Below are 15,769 nucleotides of genomic sequence, written 5' to 3'. Positions count from 1 at the left end.
CACAGAAAGAGTTAACGATCCTTCACCTCCAATACACAGAAAGAGTTAACGATCCTTCACCACCAATACACAGAAAGAGTTAACGATCCTTCACCACCAATACACAGATCATGTTAACGATCCTTCACCTCCAATACACAGAAAGAGTTAACGATCCTTCACCTCCAACACACAGAAAGAGTTAACGATCCTTCACCTCCAATACACAGAAAGAGTTAACGATCCTTCACCACCAATACACAGAATGTTCTGGAATGGATGCTAAGCTCAGAAACATAGAAAGAAAGGAACATTGAGAGGAGGGAGGGAGGGAGGGACGGAGGGAGTAATTTAAGCAATTCAGGCGGACAGACGGGCTCAATAATATGACACCGATAAGAGTCATGAGTCTGAAAACATCAAGGTATGCCTACCATTTCTATTTTTAAAGCCAATGCCTTCTTGCCTTTCGTCTAACAAATCAAATAGCGGAGAGGAGGAGGAGCTACTGCCTGAGCTGCTGTCCCCTCTACGAGATGACTGCTGTCCCCTCTACTAGATGACGAACAGTCAAACTACTGCCTGAGCTGCTGTCCCCTCTACTAGATGACTGCTGTCCCCTCTACTAGATGACTGCTGTCCCCTCTACTAGATGACGAACAGTCAAACTACTGCCTGAGCTGCTGTCCCCTCTACTAGATGACTGCTGTCCCCTCTACTAGATGACTGCTGTCCCCTCTACGAGATGACTGCTGTCCCCTCTACTAGATGACTGCTGTCCCCTCTACTAGATGACTGCTGTCCCCTCTACTAGATGACTGCTGTCCCCTCTACTAGATGACTGCTGTCCCCTCTACTAGATGACTGCTGTCCCCTCTACGAGATGACTAACAGTCAAACTACTGTCTGAGCTGCTGTCTCCTCTACTAGATGACTGCTGTCCCCTCTACTGTCTGAGCTGCTGTCCCCTCTACTAGATGACTGCTGTCCCCTCTACTAGATGACTGCTGTCCCCTCTACTAGATGACTGCTGTCCCCTCTACTAGATGACTGCTGTCCCCTCTACTAGATGACTGCTGTCCCCTCTACTAGATGACTGCTGTCCCCTCTACTAGATGACTGCTGTCCCCTCTACTAGATGACTAACAGTCAAACTACTGTCTGAGCTGCTGTCCCCTCTACTAGATGACTGCTGTCCCCTCTACTAGATGACTGCTGTCCCCTCTACTAGATGACTGCTGTCCCCTCTACTAGATGACTGCTGTCCCCTCTACTAGATGACTGCTGTCCCCTCTACTAGATGACTGCTGTCCCCTCTACTAGATGACTGCTGTCCCCTCTACTAGATGACTGCTGTCCCCTCTACTAGATGACTGCTGTCCCCTCTACGAGATGACTGCTGTCCCCTCTACTAGATGGCTGCTGTCCCCTCTACTAGATGACTACTGTCCCCTCTACTAGATGACTGCTGTCCCCTCTACTAGATGACTGCTGTCCCCTCTACTAGGTGACCAACAGTCAAACTACTGCCTGAGCTGCTGTCCCCTCTACTAGATGACTGCTGTCCCCTCTACGAGATGACTGCTGTCCCCTCTACTAGATGACTGCTGTCCCCTCTACTAGATGACTGCTGTCCCCTCTACGAGATGACTGCTGTCCCCTCTACTAGATGACTAACAGTCAAACTACTGCCTGAGCTGCTGTCCCCTCTACTAGATGACTGCTGTCCCCTCTACTAGATGACTGCTGTCCCCTCTACTAGATGACTGCTGTCCCCTCTACTAGATGACTGCTGTCCCCTCTACTAGATGACTGCTGTCCCCTCTACTAGATGACTGCTGTCCCCTCTACTAGATGACTGCTGTCCCCTCTACTAGATGACTGCTGTCCCCTCTACGAGATGACTGCTGTCCCCTCTACTAGATGGCTGCTGTCCCCTCTACTAGATGACTGCTGTCCCCTCTACTAGATGGCTGCTGTCCCCTCTACTAGATGACTGCTGTCCCCTCTACTAGATGACTGCTGTCCCCTCTACTAGATGACTGCTGTCCCCTCTACTAGATGACTGCTGTCCCCTCTACTAGATGACTGCTGTCCCCTCTACTAGATGACTAACAGTCAGGGTCAGGGCTAAGGTCAGGGCTAGGGTCAGGGCTAAGGTCAGGGCTAGGGTCACGGCTAGGGTCAGGGCTAAGGTCAGGGCTAGGGCTAGGGTCACGGCTAGGGTCAGGGCTAAGGTCAGGGCTAGGGTCACGGCTAGGGTCAGGGCTAAGGTCAGGGCTAGGGTCATGGCTAGGGTCACCGCTAGGGTCAGGGCTAGGGACACCCCTAGGGTCAGGGCTAGGGTCACCTCTAGGGTCAGGGCTAGGGTCACCTCTAGGGTCAGGGCTAGGGACACCCCTAGGGTCAGGGCTAGGGTCAGGGCTAAGGTCAATGCCAAGCAAAACAGAAATGTGAAGACGAGTAGAGTGTAGTTTTGAAAGATTTTTATATAAAACATAGCAAGTCAACCGATTACAACAGTACAGCACAACATACACATATAAACTATTACCAATACAGTAAATAAAACCAGTACGGAGTGTCCACACTAATCCCATCTGCACCACCTGCAAGGCCATTGGTCATTCAGGTGGGAACTTGACTTTCCTGTACCATTCAGGAGCTTCCTTATTGGTCTGGAAGAGAGAGAGAGAACATGAGTCAGTCCAGGGGAAATGTCACCTTATTTGTAATACGGCTGGTGATGCATTGAGCTTTGTATTACTCAACAATAACAAATTGGATGCGGAAGTCACCTCTACTGGAGGGTTGGTCTACTGGAGGACTGGTCTACTGGAGGACTGGTCTACTGGAAGACTGGTCTACTGGAGGACTGGTATACTGGAGGACTGGTATACTGGAGGACTGGTATACTGGAGGACTGGTCTACTGGAGGACTGGTCTACTGGAGAACTGGTCTACTGGAGGACTGGTCTACTGGAGGACTGGAGGACTGGTCTACTGGAAGGTTGGTCTACTGGAGGACTGGTCTACTGGAGGACTGGTCTACTAGAGGGCTGGTCTACTGGAGGACTGGTCTACTGGAGGACTGGTCTACTGGAGGACTGGTCTACTGGAAGACTGGTCTACTGGAGGACTGGTCTACTGGAGGACTGGTCTACCGGAGGACTGGTCTTACTAGAGGGCTGGTCTACTGGAAGACTGGTCTACTGGAAGACTGGTCTACTGGAGGACTGGTCTACTGGAGGACTGGTCTACTAGAGGGCTGGTCTACTGGAGGACTGGTATACTGGAGGACTGGTCTACTGGAGGACTGGTCTACTGGAGGACTGGTCTACTGGAGGACTGGAGGACTGGTCTACTGGAAGGTTGGTCTACTGGAGGACTGGTCTACTGGAGGACTGGTCTACTAGAGGGCTGGTCTACTGGAGGACTGGTCTACTGGAGGACTGGTCTACTGGAGGACTGGTCTACTGGAGGACTGGTCTACTGGAAGACTGGTCTACTGGAGGACTGGTCTACTGGAGGACTGGTCTTACTAGAGGGCTGGTCTACTGGAAGACTGGTCTACTGGAAGACTGGTCTACTGGAGGACTGGTCTACTGGAGGACTGGTCTACTGGAGGACTGGTCTACTAGAGGGCTGGTCTACTGGAGGACTGGTATACTGGAGGACTGGTCTACTGGAGGACTGGTCTACTGGAGGACTGGTCTACTAGAGGGCTGGTCTACTGGAGGACTGGTCTACTGGAGGACTGGTCTACTGGAGGACTGGTCTACTGGAAGACTGGTCTACTGGAGGACTGGTATACTGGAGGACTGGTATACTGGAGGACTGGTCTACTGGAGGACTGGTCTACTGGAGAACTGGTCTACTGGAGGACTGGTCTACTTGAAGACTGGTCTACTGGAGGACTGGTCTACTGGAGGGTTGGTCTACTGGAGGACTGGACTACTGGTCTACTGGAGGACTGGTCTACTTGAAGACTGGTCTACTGGAGGACTGGTCTACTGGAGGGTTGGTCTACTGGAGGACTGGACTACTGGTCTACTGGAGGACTGGTCTACTGGAGGGTTGGTCTACTGGAGGGTTGGTCTACTGGAGGGTTGGTCTACTGGAGGACTGGTCTACTGGAGGACTGGAAGGCTTGTCTACTGGACGACTGGTCTACTGGAGGACTGATCTACTGGAGGGTTGATCTACTGGAGGACTGGTCTACTGGAGGACTGGTCTACTGGAGGACTGGTCTACTGGAGGGTTGGTCTACTGGAGGACTGGTCTACTGGAGGACTGGTCTACTGGAGGACTGGTCTACTGGAGGGTTGGTCTACTGGAGGACTGGTCTACTGGAGGACTGGTCTACTGGAGGACTGGTCTACTGGAGGACTGGTCTACTGGAGGGTTGGTCTACTGGAGGGTGGGTCTACTGGAGGACTGATCTACTTTTCGGACTGGTCTACTGGAGGGTTGGTCTACTGGAGGACTGGTCTACTGGAGAACTGGTCTACCGGAAGGTTGGTCTACTGGAGAACTGGTCTACCGGAAGGTTGGTCTACTGGAGGACTGATCTACTTTTCGGATTGGTCCACCGGAGGATTGGTCTATAGGAGGACTGGTCTACTGGAGGGTTGGTCTACTGGAGGACTGGTCTACTGGAGGTGTTGGTGAGGATATGGATGTTAACAATCACAAATAGCACCCAAAATGTTGCCCAAATGTCCCCCTATATAGGGCCTTGGTCTAAAGTAGTGCACTATATAGAGAATAGGGTTCTATAGGGCCCTGATCTAAAGTAGTGCACTATATAGGGAATAGGGTTCTATAGGGCTCTGGTCTAAAGTAGTGCACTATATATAGGGAATAGGGTTCTATAGGGCCCTGATCTAAAGTAGTGCACTATATATAGGGAATAGGGTTCTATAGGACTCTGGTCTAAAGTAGTGCACTATATAAAGAATAGGGTTCTATAGGGCCCTGGTCTAAAGTAGTGCACTATATATAGGGAATAGGGTTCTATAGGGCCCTGGTCTAAAGTAGTGCACTATATAGGGAATTGGGTTCTATAGGACTCTGGTCTAAAGTAGTGCACTATATAGGGAATTGGGTTCTATAGGGCTCTGCAGTGTTAATCTGTGTGGGTGTGTACAGTATCTGTGTGGGTGTGTACAGTATCTGTGTGGGTGTGTACAGTATCTGTGTGGGTGTGCGTGTGAAGGGTTATCACTCACGAACACGGTGGGTTTGGGTCTGTGTCTGTGAGGGTTCTGCTCATCCTCCTCTGTGGTTCTGCTGAGGTTTTTGGGTCTGCTGAAGGCCAGCCCCGTCCCAGCCCCGTCAGGATCCAGGAAGGGCTCAGTCTTTCTGGACCTCATACTGAGCAGAACCTGCTTCATCACAGATAACTCCTAGAGAGGACAGAGGGGGGAGGGGTCAGTCTTTCTGGACCTCATACTGAGCAGAACCTGCTTCATCACAGACAACTCCTAGCGAGAGGACAGAGGGGGGAGGGGTCAGTCTTTCTGGACCTCATACTGAGCAGAACCTGCTTCATCACAGACAACTCCTAGCGAGAGGACAGAGGGGGGAGGGGTCAGTCTTTCTGGACCTCATACTGAGCAGAACCTGCTTCATCACAGACAACTCCTAGCGAGAGGACAGAGGGGGGAGGGGTCAGTCTTTCTGGACCTCATACTGAGCAGAACCTGCTTCATCACAGACAACTCCTAGCGAGAGGACAGAGGGGGGAGGGGTCAGTCTTTCTGGACCTCATACTGAGCAGAACCTGCTTCATCACAGATAACTCCTAGAGAGAGGACAGAGGGGGGAGGGGTCAGTCTTTCTGGACCTCATACTGAGCAGAACCTGCTTCATCACAGATAACTCCTAGAGAGGACAGAGGGGCGAGGGGTCAGTCTTTCTGGACCTCATACTGAGCAGAACCTGCTTCATCACAGATAACTCCTAGAGAGGACAGAAGGGGGAGGGCTCATTCTTTCTGGACCTCATACTGAGCAGAACCTGCTTCATCACAGATAACTCCTAGAGAGGACAGAGGGGGGAGGGGTCAGTCTTTCTGGACCTCATACTGAGCAGAACCTGCTTCATCACAGATAATTCCTAGATAGAGGACAGAGGGGGGAGGGGTCAGTCTTTCTGGACCTCATACTGAGCAGAACCTGCTTCATCACAGATAACTCCTAGCGAGAGGACAGAGGGGGGAGGGCTCAGTCTTTCTGGACCTCATACTGAGCAGAACCTGCTTCATCACAGATAACTCCTAGCGAGAGGACAGAGGGGGGAGGGCTCAGTCTTTCTGGACCTCATACTGAGCAGATCCTGCTTCATCACAGATAACTCCTAGAGAGAGGACGGAGGGGGGAGGGGTCAGTCTTTCTGGACCTCATACTGAGCAGAACCTGCTTCATCACAGATAACTCCTAGCGAGAGGACAGAGGGGGGAGGGGTCAGTCTTTCTGGACCTCATACTGAGCAGAACCTGCTTCATCACAGATAACTCCTAGCGAGAGGACAGAGGGGGGAGGGGTCAGTCTTTCTGGACCTCATACTGAGCAGAACCTGCTTCATCACAGATAACTCCTAGAGAGGACAGAGGGGGGGGGGGGGGGGTCAGTCTTTCTGGACCTCATACTGAGCAGAACCTGCTTCATCACAGATAACTCCTAGAGAGGACAGAAGGGGGAGGGCTCAGTCTTTCTGGACCTCATACTGAGCAGAACCTGCTTCATCACAGATAACTCCTAGCGAGAGGACAGAGGGCTCAGTCTTTCTGGACCTCATACTGAGCAGAACCTGCTTCATCACAGATAACTCCTAGAGAGGACAGAAGGGGGAGGGCTCATTCTTTCTGGACCTCATACTGAGCAGAACCTGCTTCATCACAGATAACTCCTAGAGAGGACAGAGGGGGGAGGGCTCAGTCTTTCTGGACCTCATACTGAGCAGAACCTGCTTCATCACAGATAACTCCTAGAGAGGACAGAAGGGGGAGGGCTCATTCTTTCTGGACCTCATACTGAGCAGAACCTGCTTCATCACAGATAACTCCTAGAGAGGACAGAGGGGGGAGGGCTCAGTCTTTCTGGACCTCATACTGAGCAGAACCTGCTTCATCACAGATAACTCCTAGAGAGGACAGAGGGGGGAGGGGTCAGTCTTTCTGGACCTCATACTGAGCAGAACCTGCTTCATCACAGATAACTCCTAGAGAGGACAGAAGGGGGAGGGGTCAGTCTTTCTGGACCTCATACTGAGCAGAACCTGCTTCATCACAGATAACTCCTAGCGAGAGGACAGAGGGGGGAGGGGTCAGTCTTTCTGGACCTCATACTGAGCAGAACCTGCTTCATCACAGATAACTCCTAGAGAGGACAGAGGGGGGAGGGGTCAGTCTTTCTGGACCTCATACTGAGCAGAACCTGCTTCATCACAGATAACTCCTAGAGAGGACAGAGGGGGAAGGGATTACAATAGACAATAGGAGAGTCTACAGGACAGGAGACCAGATTACAATAGACAATAGGAGACCAGATTACAATAGACAATAGGAGACTAGATTACAATAGAGATTACAATAGGATTACAATAGGTAATAGGAGAGTCTACATGACAGCAGACCAGATTACAATAGAGATTACAATAGGAGACCAGATTACAATAGACAATAGGAGACTAGATTACAATAGACAATAGGAGAGTCTGGAGAGAGACAGCAAACCAGATTACAATAGACAATAGGAGACCAGATTACAATAGAGATTACAATAGGATTACAATAGGTAATAGGTGAGTCTACATGACATCAAACCAGATTACAATAGGATTACAATAGGATTACAATAGGAGACCAGATTACAATAGACAATAGGAGAGTCTACATGACAGCAGACCAGATTACAATAGACAATTGGAGACCAGATTACAATAGACAATAGGAGACTAGATTACAATAGGATTACAATAGGAGACCAGATTACAATAGAGATTACAATAGGATACCAGATTACAATAGACAATAGGAGAGTCTACATGACAGAAGGCCAGATTACAATAGACAATAGGAAACCAGATCACAATAGACAATAGGAGACTAGATTACAATAGACAATAGAGTGTCTACAGTGTAGTGACTAGTAGCTAGTTGGTTACAGAGCAGTGTGGTGACTAGTAACTAGTTGGTTACAGAGCAGTGTGGTGACTAGTAACTAGTTAGTTACAGAGCAGTGTGGTGACTAGTAGCTAGTTGGTTACAGAGCAGTGTGGTGACTAGTTGGTTACAGAGCAGTGTGGTGGCTAGTTAGTTACAGAGCAGTGTTGTAGCTAGTAGGATATAGAGTTGTTTTTTAGTTAGTTGGCTAGTAGCTAGTTGGTTACAGAGCAGTGTTTTAGTTAGTGGCTAGTAGCTAGTTGGTTACAGAGTAGTGTTTTAGCTAGTTAGTTACAGAGCAGTGTTGTAGCTAGTTGGTTACAGAGCAGTGTTTTAGCTAGTTAGTTACAGAGCAGTGTTGTAGCTAGTAGCTAGTTGGTTACAGAGAAGTGTTTTAGCTAGTAGCTAGTTGGTTATAGAGCAGTGTTTTAGCTAGTTAGTTACAGAGCGGTGTCTTAGCTAGTTGGCTAGTTGGTTACAGAGCAGTATTGTAGCTAGTAGCTAGTTGGTTACAGAGCAGTATTGTAGCAAGTAGCTAGTTGGTTACAGAGCAGTGTTTTAGCTAGTAGCTAGTTGGTTACAGAGCAGTGTTTTAGCTAGTTGTTTACAGAGCAGTGTTTTAGCTAGTTGGTTACAGAGCAGTGTTTTAGCTAGTTGGCTAGTTGGTTACAGAGCAGTGTCTAGTTGGTTACAGAGCAGTGTTTTAGCTAGTAGCTAGTTGGTTACAGAGCAGTGTTTTAGCTAGTTAGTTACAGAGCAGTGTTGTAGCTAGTAGCTAGTTGGTTACAGAGAAGTGTTTTAGCTAGTAGCTAGTTGGTTATAGAGCAGTGTTTTAGCTAGTTAGTTACAGAGCGGTGTTTTAGCTAGTTGGTTACAGAGCAGTATTGTAGCTAGTAGCTAGTTGGTTACAGAGCAGTATTGTAGCAAGTAGCTAGTTGGTTACAGAGCAGTGTTTTAGCTAGTAGCTAGTTGGTTACAGAGCAGTGTTTTAGCTAGTTGTTTACAGAGCAGTGTTTTAGCTAGTTGGTTACAGAGCAGTGTTTTAGCTAGTTGGCTAGTTGGTTACAGAGCAGTGTCTAGTTGGTTACAGAGCAGTGTTTTAGCTAGTAGCTAGTTGGTTACAGAGCAGTGTTTTAGCTAGTTGGCTAGTTGGTTACAGAGCAGTGTTTTAGCTAGTAGCTAGTTGGTTACAGAGCAGTGTTTTAGCTAGTAGCTAGTTGGTTACAGAACAGTGTTTTAGCTAGTTGGCTACAGAGAAGTGTTTTAGCTAGTTGGCTACAGAGCCGTCAGGAACGTTGTGGCTCTGGGTCGATTGGCTACAGAGCCGTCAGGAACGTTGTGGCTCTGGGTCGGTTGGCTACAGAGCCGTCAGGAACGTTGTGGCTCTGGGTCGGTTGGCTACAGAGCCGTCAGGAACGTTGTGGCTCCGGGTCGGTTGGCTACAGAGCCGTCAGGAACGTTGTGGCTCCGGGTCGGTTGGCTACAGAGCCGTCAGGAACGTTGTGGCTCCGGGTCGGTTGGCTACAGAGCCGTCAGGAACGTTGTGGCTCCGGGTCGGTTGGCTACAGAGCCGTCAGGAACGTTGTGGCTCCGGGTCGGTTGGCTACAGAGCCGTCAGGAACGTTGTGGCTCTGGGTTGGTTGGTTACAGAGCAGTGTTGTAGCTAGTTGGCAACAGAGCAGTGTTTTAGTTCGTTGGCAACAGAGCCGTCAGGAACGTTGTGGCTCTGGGTCGGTTGGTTACAGAGCAGTGTTGTAGCTAGTAGCTAGTTGGTTACAGAGCAGTGTTGTAGCTAGTTGGCTACAGAGCAGTGTTGTAGCTAGTTGGTTACAGAGCAGTGTTGTAGCTAGTTGGTTACAGAGCAGTGTTGTAGCTAGTTGGTTACAGAGCAGTGTTGTAGCTAGTTGGCTACAGAAACGTCAGGAACGTTGTGGCTCCGGGTCGGTTGGCTACAGAGCCGTCAGGAACGTTGTGGCTCTGGGTTGGTTGGTTACAGAGCAGTGTTGTAGCTAGTTGGCAACAGAGCAGTGTTTTAGTTCGTTGGCAACAGAGCCGTCAGGAACGTTGTGGCTCTGGGTCGGTTGGCTACAGAGCCGTCAGGAACGTTATGGCTCTGGGTCGGTTGGTTACAGAGCCGTCAGGAACGTTGTGGCTCCGGGTCGGTTGGCTACAGAGCCGTCAGGAACGTTGTGGCTCCGGGTCGGTTGGCTACAGAGCCGTCAGGAACGTTGTGGCTCCGGGTCGGTTGGCTACAGAGCCGTCAGGAACGTTGTGGCTCCGGGTCGGTTGGCTACAGAGCCGTCAGGAACGTTGTGGCTCCGGGTCGGTATCAGCCCTCTATTTCTCGCCATGTGGACACATGCCCTGGCTGTCCCTCTGGCATTTCAAACAGCCAGGCCCTCTCTAATACGCCAGGCCTAATATGAGGAGCAGCTGTCTGCCAGGCCTGAGGGGTACATACTTGATGCCAGTGGGCCAGTGGTAGAATGCTGCGGTTGTGAATAGCGAAGCAGAACATTTCTCGAATCAAGTTCCGTTATCAGCTCTGCGTCTGCGTCTGAAATGGAAGGATATGATACGAGAGGCGTCTTGTCAGCATGTCTTATGGGGGGAAACTCGATGGAGGCCGAAAACAATCTGTGTCATTCTGATGAACTGTGGACGTTTTTTTATTTACTCAATTCAAGTGAGAGCAATTACAATTTAAATTCACTTAAATAAAAAACGGACTCAGAATTGACCCTACGATGGATTGATATTTGAGATACTTTAGTTACTGTACATCATTAGGCAGTAGGCTGTACACTGAGCGGACTAAACATTAAGAACACCTGCCCTTTCCGTGACATGCCAGGTGAAAGCTATGATCCCTTACTGATGCCACTTGTTAAACCCACTTCCACTAAGGATGTTGAATAACTTCAGGCACGCGGAACATGGACTGGGTGTGTCTGCCGTTCAGAGGGAAAGACGAAGGACGGAAGTGCCGTTGAACAGGGTTTGAACCTACAGTCACATCATGGACTGGGTGTGTCTGCCGTTCAGAGGGAAAGACGAAGGACGGAAGTGCCGTTGAACAGGGTTTGAACCTACAGTCACATCATGGACTGGGTGTGTCTGCCGTTCAGAGGGAAAGACGAAGGACGGAAGTGCCGTTGAACAGGGTTTGAACCTACAGTCACATCATGGACTGGGTGTGTCTGCCGTTCAGAGGGAAAGACGAAGGACTGAAGTGCCGTTGAACAGGGTTTGAACCTACAGTCACATCATGGACTGGGTGTGTCTGCCGTTCAGAGGGAAAGACGAAGGACGGAAGTGCCGTTGAACAGGGTTCGAACCTACAGTCACATCATGGACTGTGTGTGTCTGCCGTTCAGAGGGAAAGACGAAGGACGGAAGTGCCGTTGAACAGGGTTTGAACCTACAGTCACATCATGGACTGGGTGTGTCTGCCGTTCAGAGGGAAAGACGAAGGACTGAAGTGCCGTGGAACAGGGTTTGAACCTACAGTCACATCATGGACTGTGTGTGTCTGCCGTTCAGAGGGAAAGACGAAGGACGGAAGTGCCGTTGAACAGGGTTTGAACCTACAGTCACATCATGGACTGGGTGTGTCTGCCGTTCAGAGGGAAAGACGAAGGACGGAAGTGCCGTTGAACAGGGTTTGAACCTACAGTCACATCATGGACTGTGTGTGTCTGCCGTTCAGAGGGAAAGACGAAGGACGGAAGTGCCGTTGAACAGGGTTTGAACCTACAGTCACATCATGGACTGTGTGTGTCTGCCGTTCAGAGGGAAAGACGAAGGACGGAAGTGCCGTTGAACAGGGTTTGAACCTACAGTCACATCATGGACTGTGTGTGTCTGCCGTTCAGAGGGAAAGACGAAGGACTGAAGTGCCGTTGAACAGGGTTTGAACCTACAGTCACATCATGGACTGTGTGTGTCTGCCGTTCAGAGGGAAAGACGAAGGACGGAAGTGCCGTTGAACAGGGTTTGAACCTACAGTCACATCATGGACTGTGTGTGTCTGCCGTTCAGAGGGAAAGACGAAGGACGGAAGTGCCGTTGAACAGGGTTTGAACCTACAGTCACATCATGGACTGGGTGTGTCTGCCGTTCAGAGGGAAAGACGAAGGACGGAAGTGCCGTTGAACAGGGTTCGGCAGTAGACGCCAGGCACTGTGTAGTCTAGTGCATTTGTGATTAGCGTTGTTTCACATATTCGGTGGCTTGATTCAGCTGGTAATAACCTTGCTAATTTAGTTAGCTAGCGAGGTAACGTCTAGAAACAACCAGGATCATTTCAACTCACCCCCTTTCGTGGTTCGAGGAAATCATTTTCAGAGAACAGTCCTCTTTTCGATCGTCTGGCACGCCAACGTTAGCTAGGGTACACCATTCACCACAGCAAGTCGTAGTTGATTGCAGAGAGTCAGCTAACTAGTTATCCTTGCTAGCGTGGGGTTAGTTGGCAGTACACCCCCTTGATGTGTCACCGGTTTGTGTCAAGAACTGCTCAGTCAGCGTATAAACTACTGTAGCTGGCGTACAGGGGGGGGTCAACATTAGAGAGGTGTTGTTATACTCAGTGTATAGTAGGATGTACAGGGGGGGAGCCTCTCTCTCTCTGTACTGTACAGTGTGATTCTACAAACAAGCCTCTCTCTCTCTGTACTGTACAGTGTGATTCTACAAACAAGCCTCTCTCTCTGTACTGTACAGTGCCAACAGACTGAACCACCTGAACAGGCCTCAGGGCAACCGACTGAACCACCTGAACAGGCCTCAGGCCAACCGACTGAACCGACTGAACAGGCCTCAGGCCAACCGACTGAACCGACTGAACAGGCCTCAGGCCAACCGACTGAACCACCTGAACAGGCCTCAGGGCAACCGACTGAACAGGCCTCAGGCCAACCGACTGAACCACCTGAACAGGCCTCAGGCCAACCGACTGAACAGGCCTCAGGCCAACCGACTGAACCACCTGAACAGGCCTCAGGCCAACCGACTGAACCGACTGAACAGGCCTCAGGCCAACCGACTGAACCGACTGAACAGGCCTCAGGCCAACCGACTGAACCACCTGAACAGGCCTCAGGGCAACCGACTGAACCGCCTGAACAGGCCTCAGGCCAACCGACTGAACCGACTGAACAGGCCTCAGGCCAACCGACTGAACCGACTGAACAGGCCTCAGGCCAACCGACTGAACCACCTGAACAGGCCAACAGACTTGTAGAAAAGGCCCATGGAGTTGGTGGAATAATCCTTTAATTCATTGCCATTTACTCAGCTGGGCCAGGGGCGCTCTAATTAGGTCAGGTGGAAATGTCCGACAGATCTCAACTCCATAAAAGGAGGAAATTGCCATCGCCTGATCTCGCTGCTTTCTCTTCCTTAACTCCATCTGATCCAGAAGTTCTGTGCGTCCATGAATCCACGTAAGTCCACCGACTATGTTACCTTTCATCTGAATTATCTGTGGCGATCGGGAGAGTGGGCCATTCAGTTATTGTTTATAGGTTTTACCGCGGAGCGCGGCTTGGAGCGCACGCTTCAAACATATTGTGTAATGTGAATTGTCAATGATCACGGCCCTACGGGTCCTCATAGGCCAATTATGCAATCGATATGGTTCATGTGTATTGAAATTAATTATATGTACACATGAAGACAATTGAAAGAGTGAAATGAGAAACGTCATTGTTTGCTAACGGATTGACTTTGATGGGTATTATAGATTGTATTCACTGTTCACAGAGATTCACTGTTTGTATTCTTTCATGATTTATGATAAATAGTTACGAGCCTAAATGACTCGCGGATGATTACTATTGACTTAATGAACTGAACTGTTGACCTCCCTAACTTGTGTTAATAATGAATGATCTGATTTGATCTTTGATTATGAATCTGATTGGATACGTGTTATTTGCCTCAGTCTCATCCATTCCTCTGTCACCTGACACGTGACCACCTGTTCACCTTCACTGTCAGTCATCCTACCTGTCCAGCTACCCACACAGATTCCACTAATCTTTCAAGACTGAACCACTAAAAAGGATAGGTCACCAGAGCCTTCTGGTTAATTAGCTGTAATACCTGAGCAGGTACAGATGCTATAGGTTTCTACTGTACTACACCACTACAGTGTAGAGGCTTGTTGAGCTGTGGGGTTTCTACTGTACTACACCACTACAGTGTAGAGGCTTGTTGAGCTGTGGGGTTTCTACTGTACTACACCACTACAGTGTAGAGGCTTGTTGGGCTGTGGGGTATATACTGTACTACACCACTACAGTGTAGAGACTTGTTGAGCTGTGGGGTATATACTGTACTACACCACTACAGTGTAGAGGCTTGTTGGGCTGTGGGGTATATACTGTACTACACCACTACAGTGTAGAGGCTTGTTGGGCTGTGGGGTATATACTGTACTACACCACTACAGCTTGTTGGGCTGTGGGGTATCTACTGTCCTACACCACTACAGTGTAGAGGCTTGTTGGGCTGTGGGGTATATACTGTACTACACCACTACAGTGTAGAGGCTTGTTGGGCTGTGGGGTATATACTGTACTACACCACTACAGTGTAGAGGCTTGTTGAGCTGTGGGGTATATACTGTACTACACCACTACAGTGTAGAGGCTTGTTGGGCTGTGGGGTATATACTGTACTACACCACTACAGTGTAGAGGCTTGTTGGGCTGTGGGGTATATACTGTACTACACCACTACAGTGTAGAGGCTTGTTGAAACAGGGATCAGTGCAGACAGGAAGTGACCAAGACACGAAAGATGAAAAGGATGACAGTGAAAGAAGAGACAGAGAGAGAGAGAGAGAGGCACACCTAGAGACCGGCAAAACCACTCTCTCTCCCTCACTCCGCCTCTCTCTCCCTGACTCCGCCTCACTGTCCCTCTCTCCCTCCGCCTCTCCCTCCCTCCCTAGGCCTCTCTCTCCCCTCCGCCTCTCCCTCTCTCCCTCGGCCTCTCTCGCTCACTACGCCTCTCCCTCCCTCCCTCGGCCTCTCTCTCTCCCTCCGCCTCTCTCTCCCTCCTTCCGCCTCTCTCTCCCTCCCTCTCAGTCTCTCCCTCCCTCAGTCTCTCCCTCCCTCAGTCTCTCTCTCCCTCCCCCTCTCTCTCCAACCGTCTCTCTCCTTCCGTCTCTCTCCCTCCCTCTCTCTCCCTCCCTCAGTCTCTCCCTCCCTCAGTCTCTCCCTCCCTCAGTCTCTCCCTCCTGCAGACATGCAGTCTGGGCTCAGCCATATAAAAACACACCTGTCATAAAAGACTCACACCTACATGACATCATCTACTTTCATTAGGATATATATGATGCAATATCACACATCCTGTGGCTTTATTCAATGGGAGAGTGGACTCTGAGCATATCTCTCCGTGGCTGAGGAGAGAGTGGACTCTGAGCATATCTCTCTCCATGGCTGAGGAGAGAGTGGACTCTGGGCATCTCTCTCCATGGCTGAGGAGAGAGTGGACTCTGGGCATATCTCTCTCCATGGCTGAGGAGAGAGTGGACTCTGGGCATATCTCTCCGTGGCTGAGGAGAGAGTGGACTCTGAGCATATCTCTCTCCATGGCTGAGGAGAGAGT

General features: G+C 50.0%; 1 protein-coding gene across 1 annotated transcript in view; it reads right to left on the bottom strand.

The window, feature by feature from the left end:
* Positions 1–2,450: 2,450 nt before the first annotated feature.
* The window catches only part of LOC139372975 (progesterone-induced-blocking factor 1-like), a 62,229-nt gene continuing 48,910 nt past the window's right edge, over positions 2,451–15,769 (bottom strand). The window contains exons 16-17 of the mRNA XM_071112881.1: positions 5,211–5,387; positions 2,451–2,657 (exon numbers count right to left, since the gene is read on the bottom strand). Of these exons, the coding sequence (XP_070968982.1) occupies positions 2,604–2,657; positions 5,211–5,387 (231 nt within the window). The 3' untranslated portion in view covers positions 2,451–2,603. The remainder of the gene's footprint in view (positions 2,658–5,210; positions 5,388–15,769) is intronic.

The sequence above is a fragment of the Oncorhynchus clarkii genome, chromosome 18 (assembly GCF_045791955.1).
Source record: "Oncorhynchus clarkii lewisi isolate Uvic-CL-2024 chromosome 18, UVic_Ocla_1.0, whole genome shotgun sequence".
NCBI classification, from domain to species: domain Eukaryota; kingdom Metazoa; phylum Chordata; class Actinopteri; order Salmoniformes; family Salmonidae; genus Oncorhynchus; species Oncorhynchus clarkii.
This window is presented reverse-complemented; position numbering and strand designations above follow the sequence as displayed.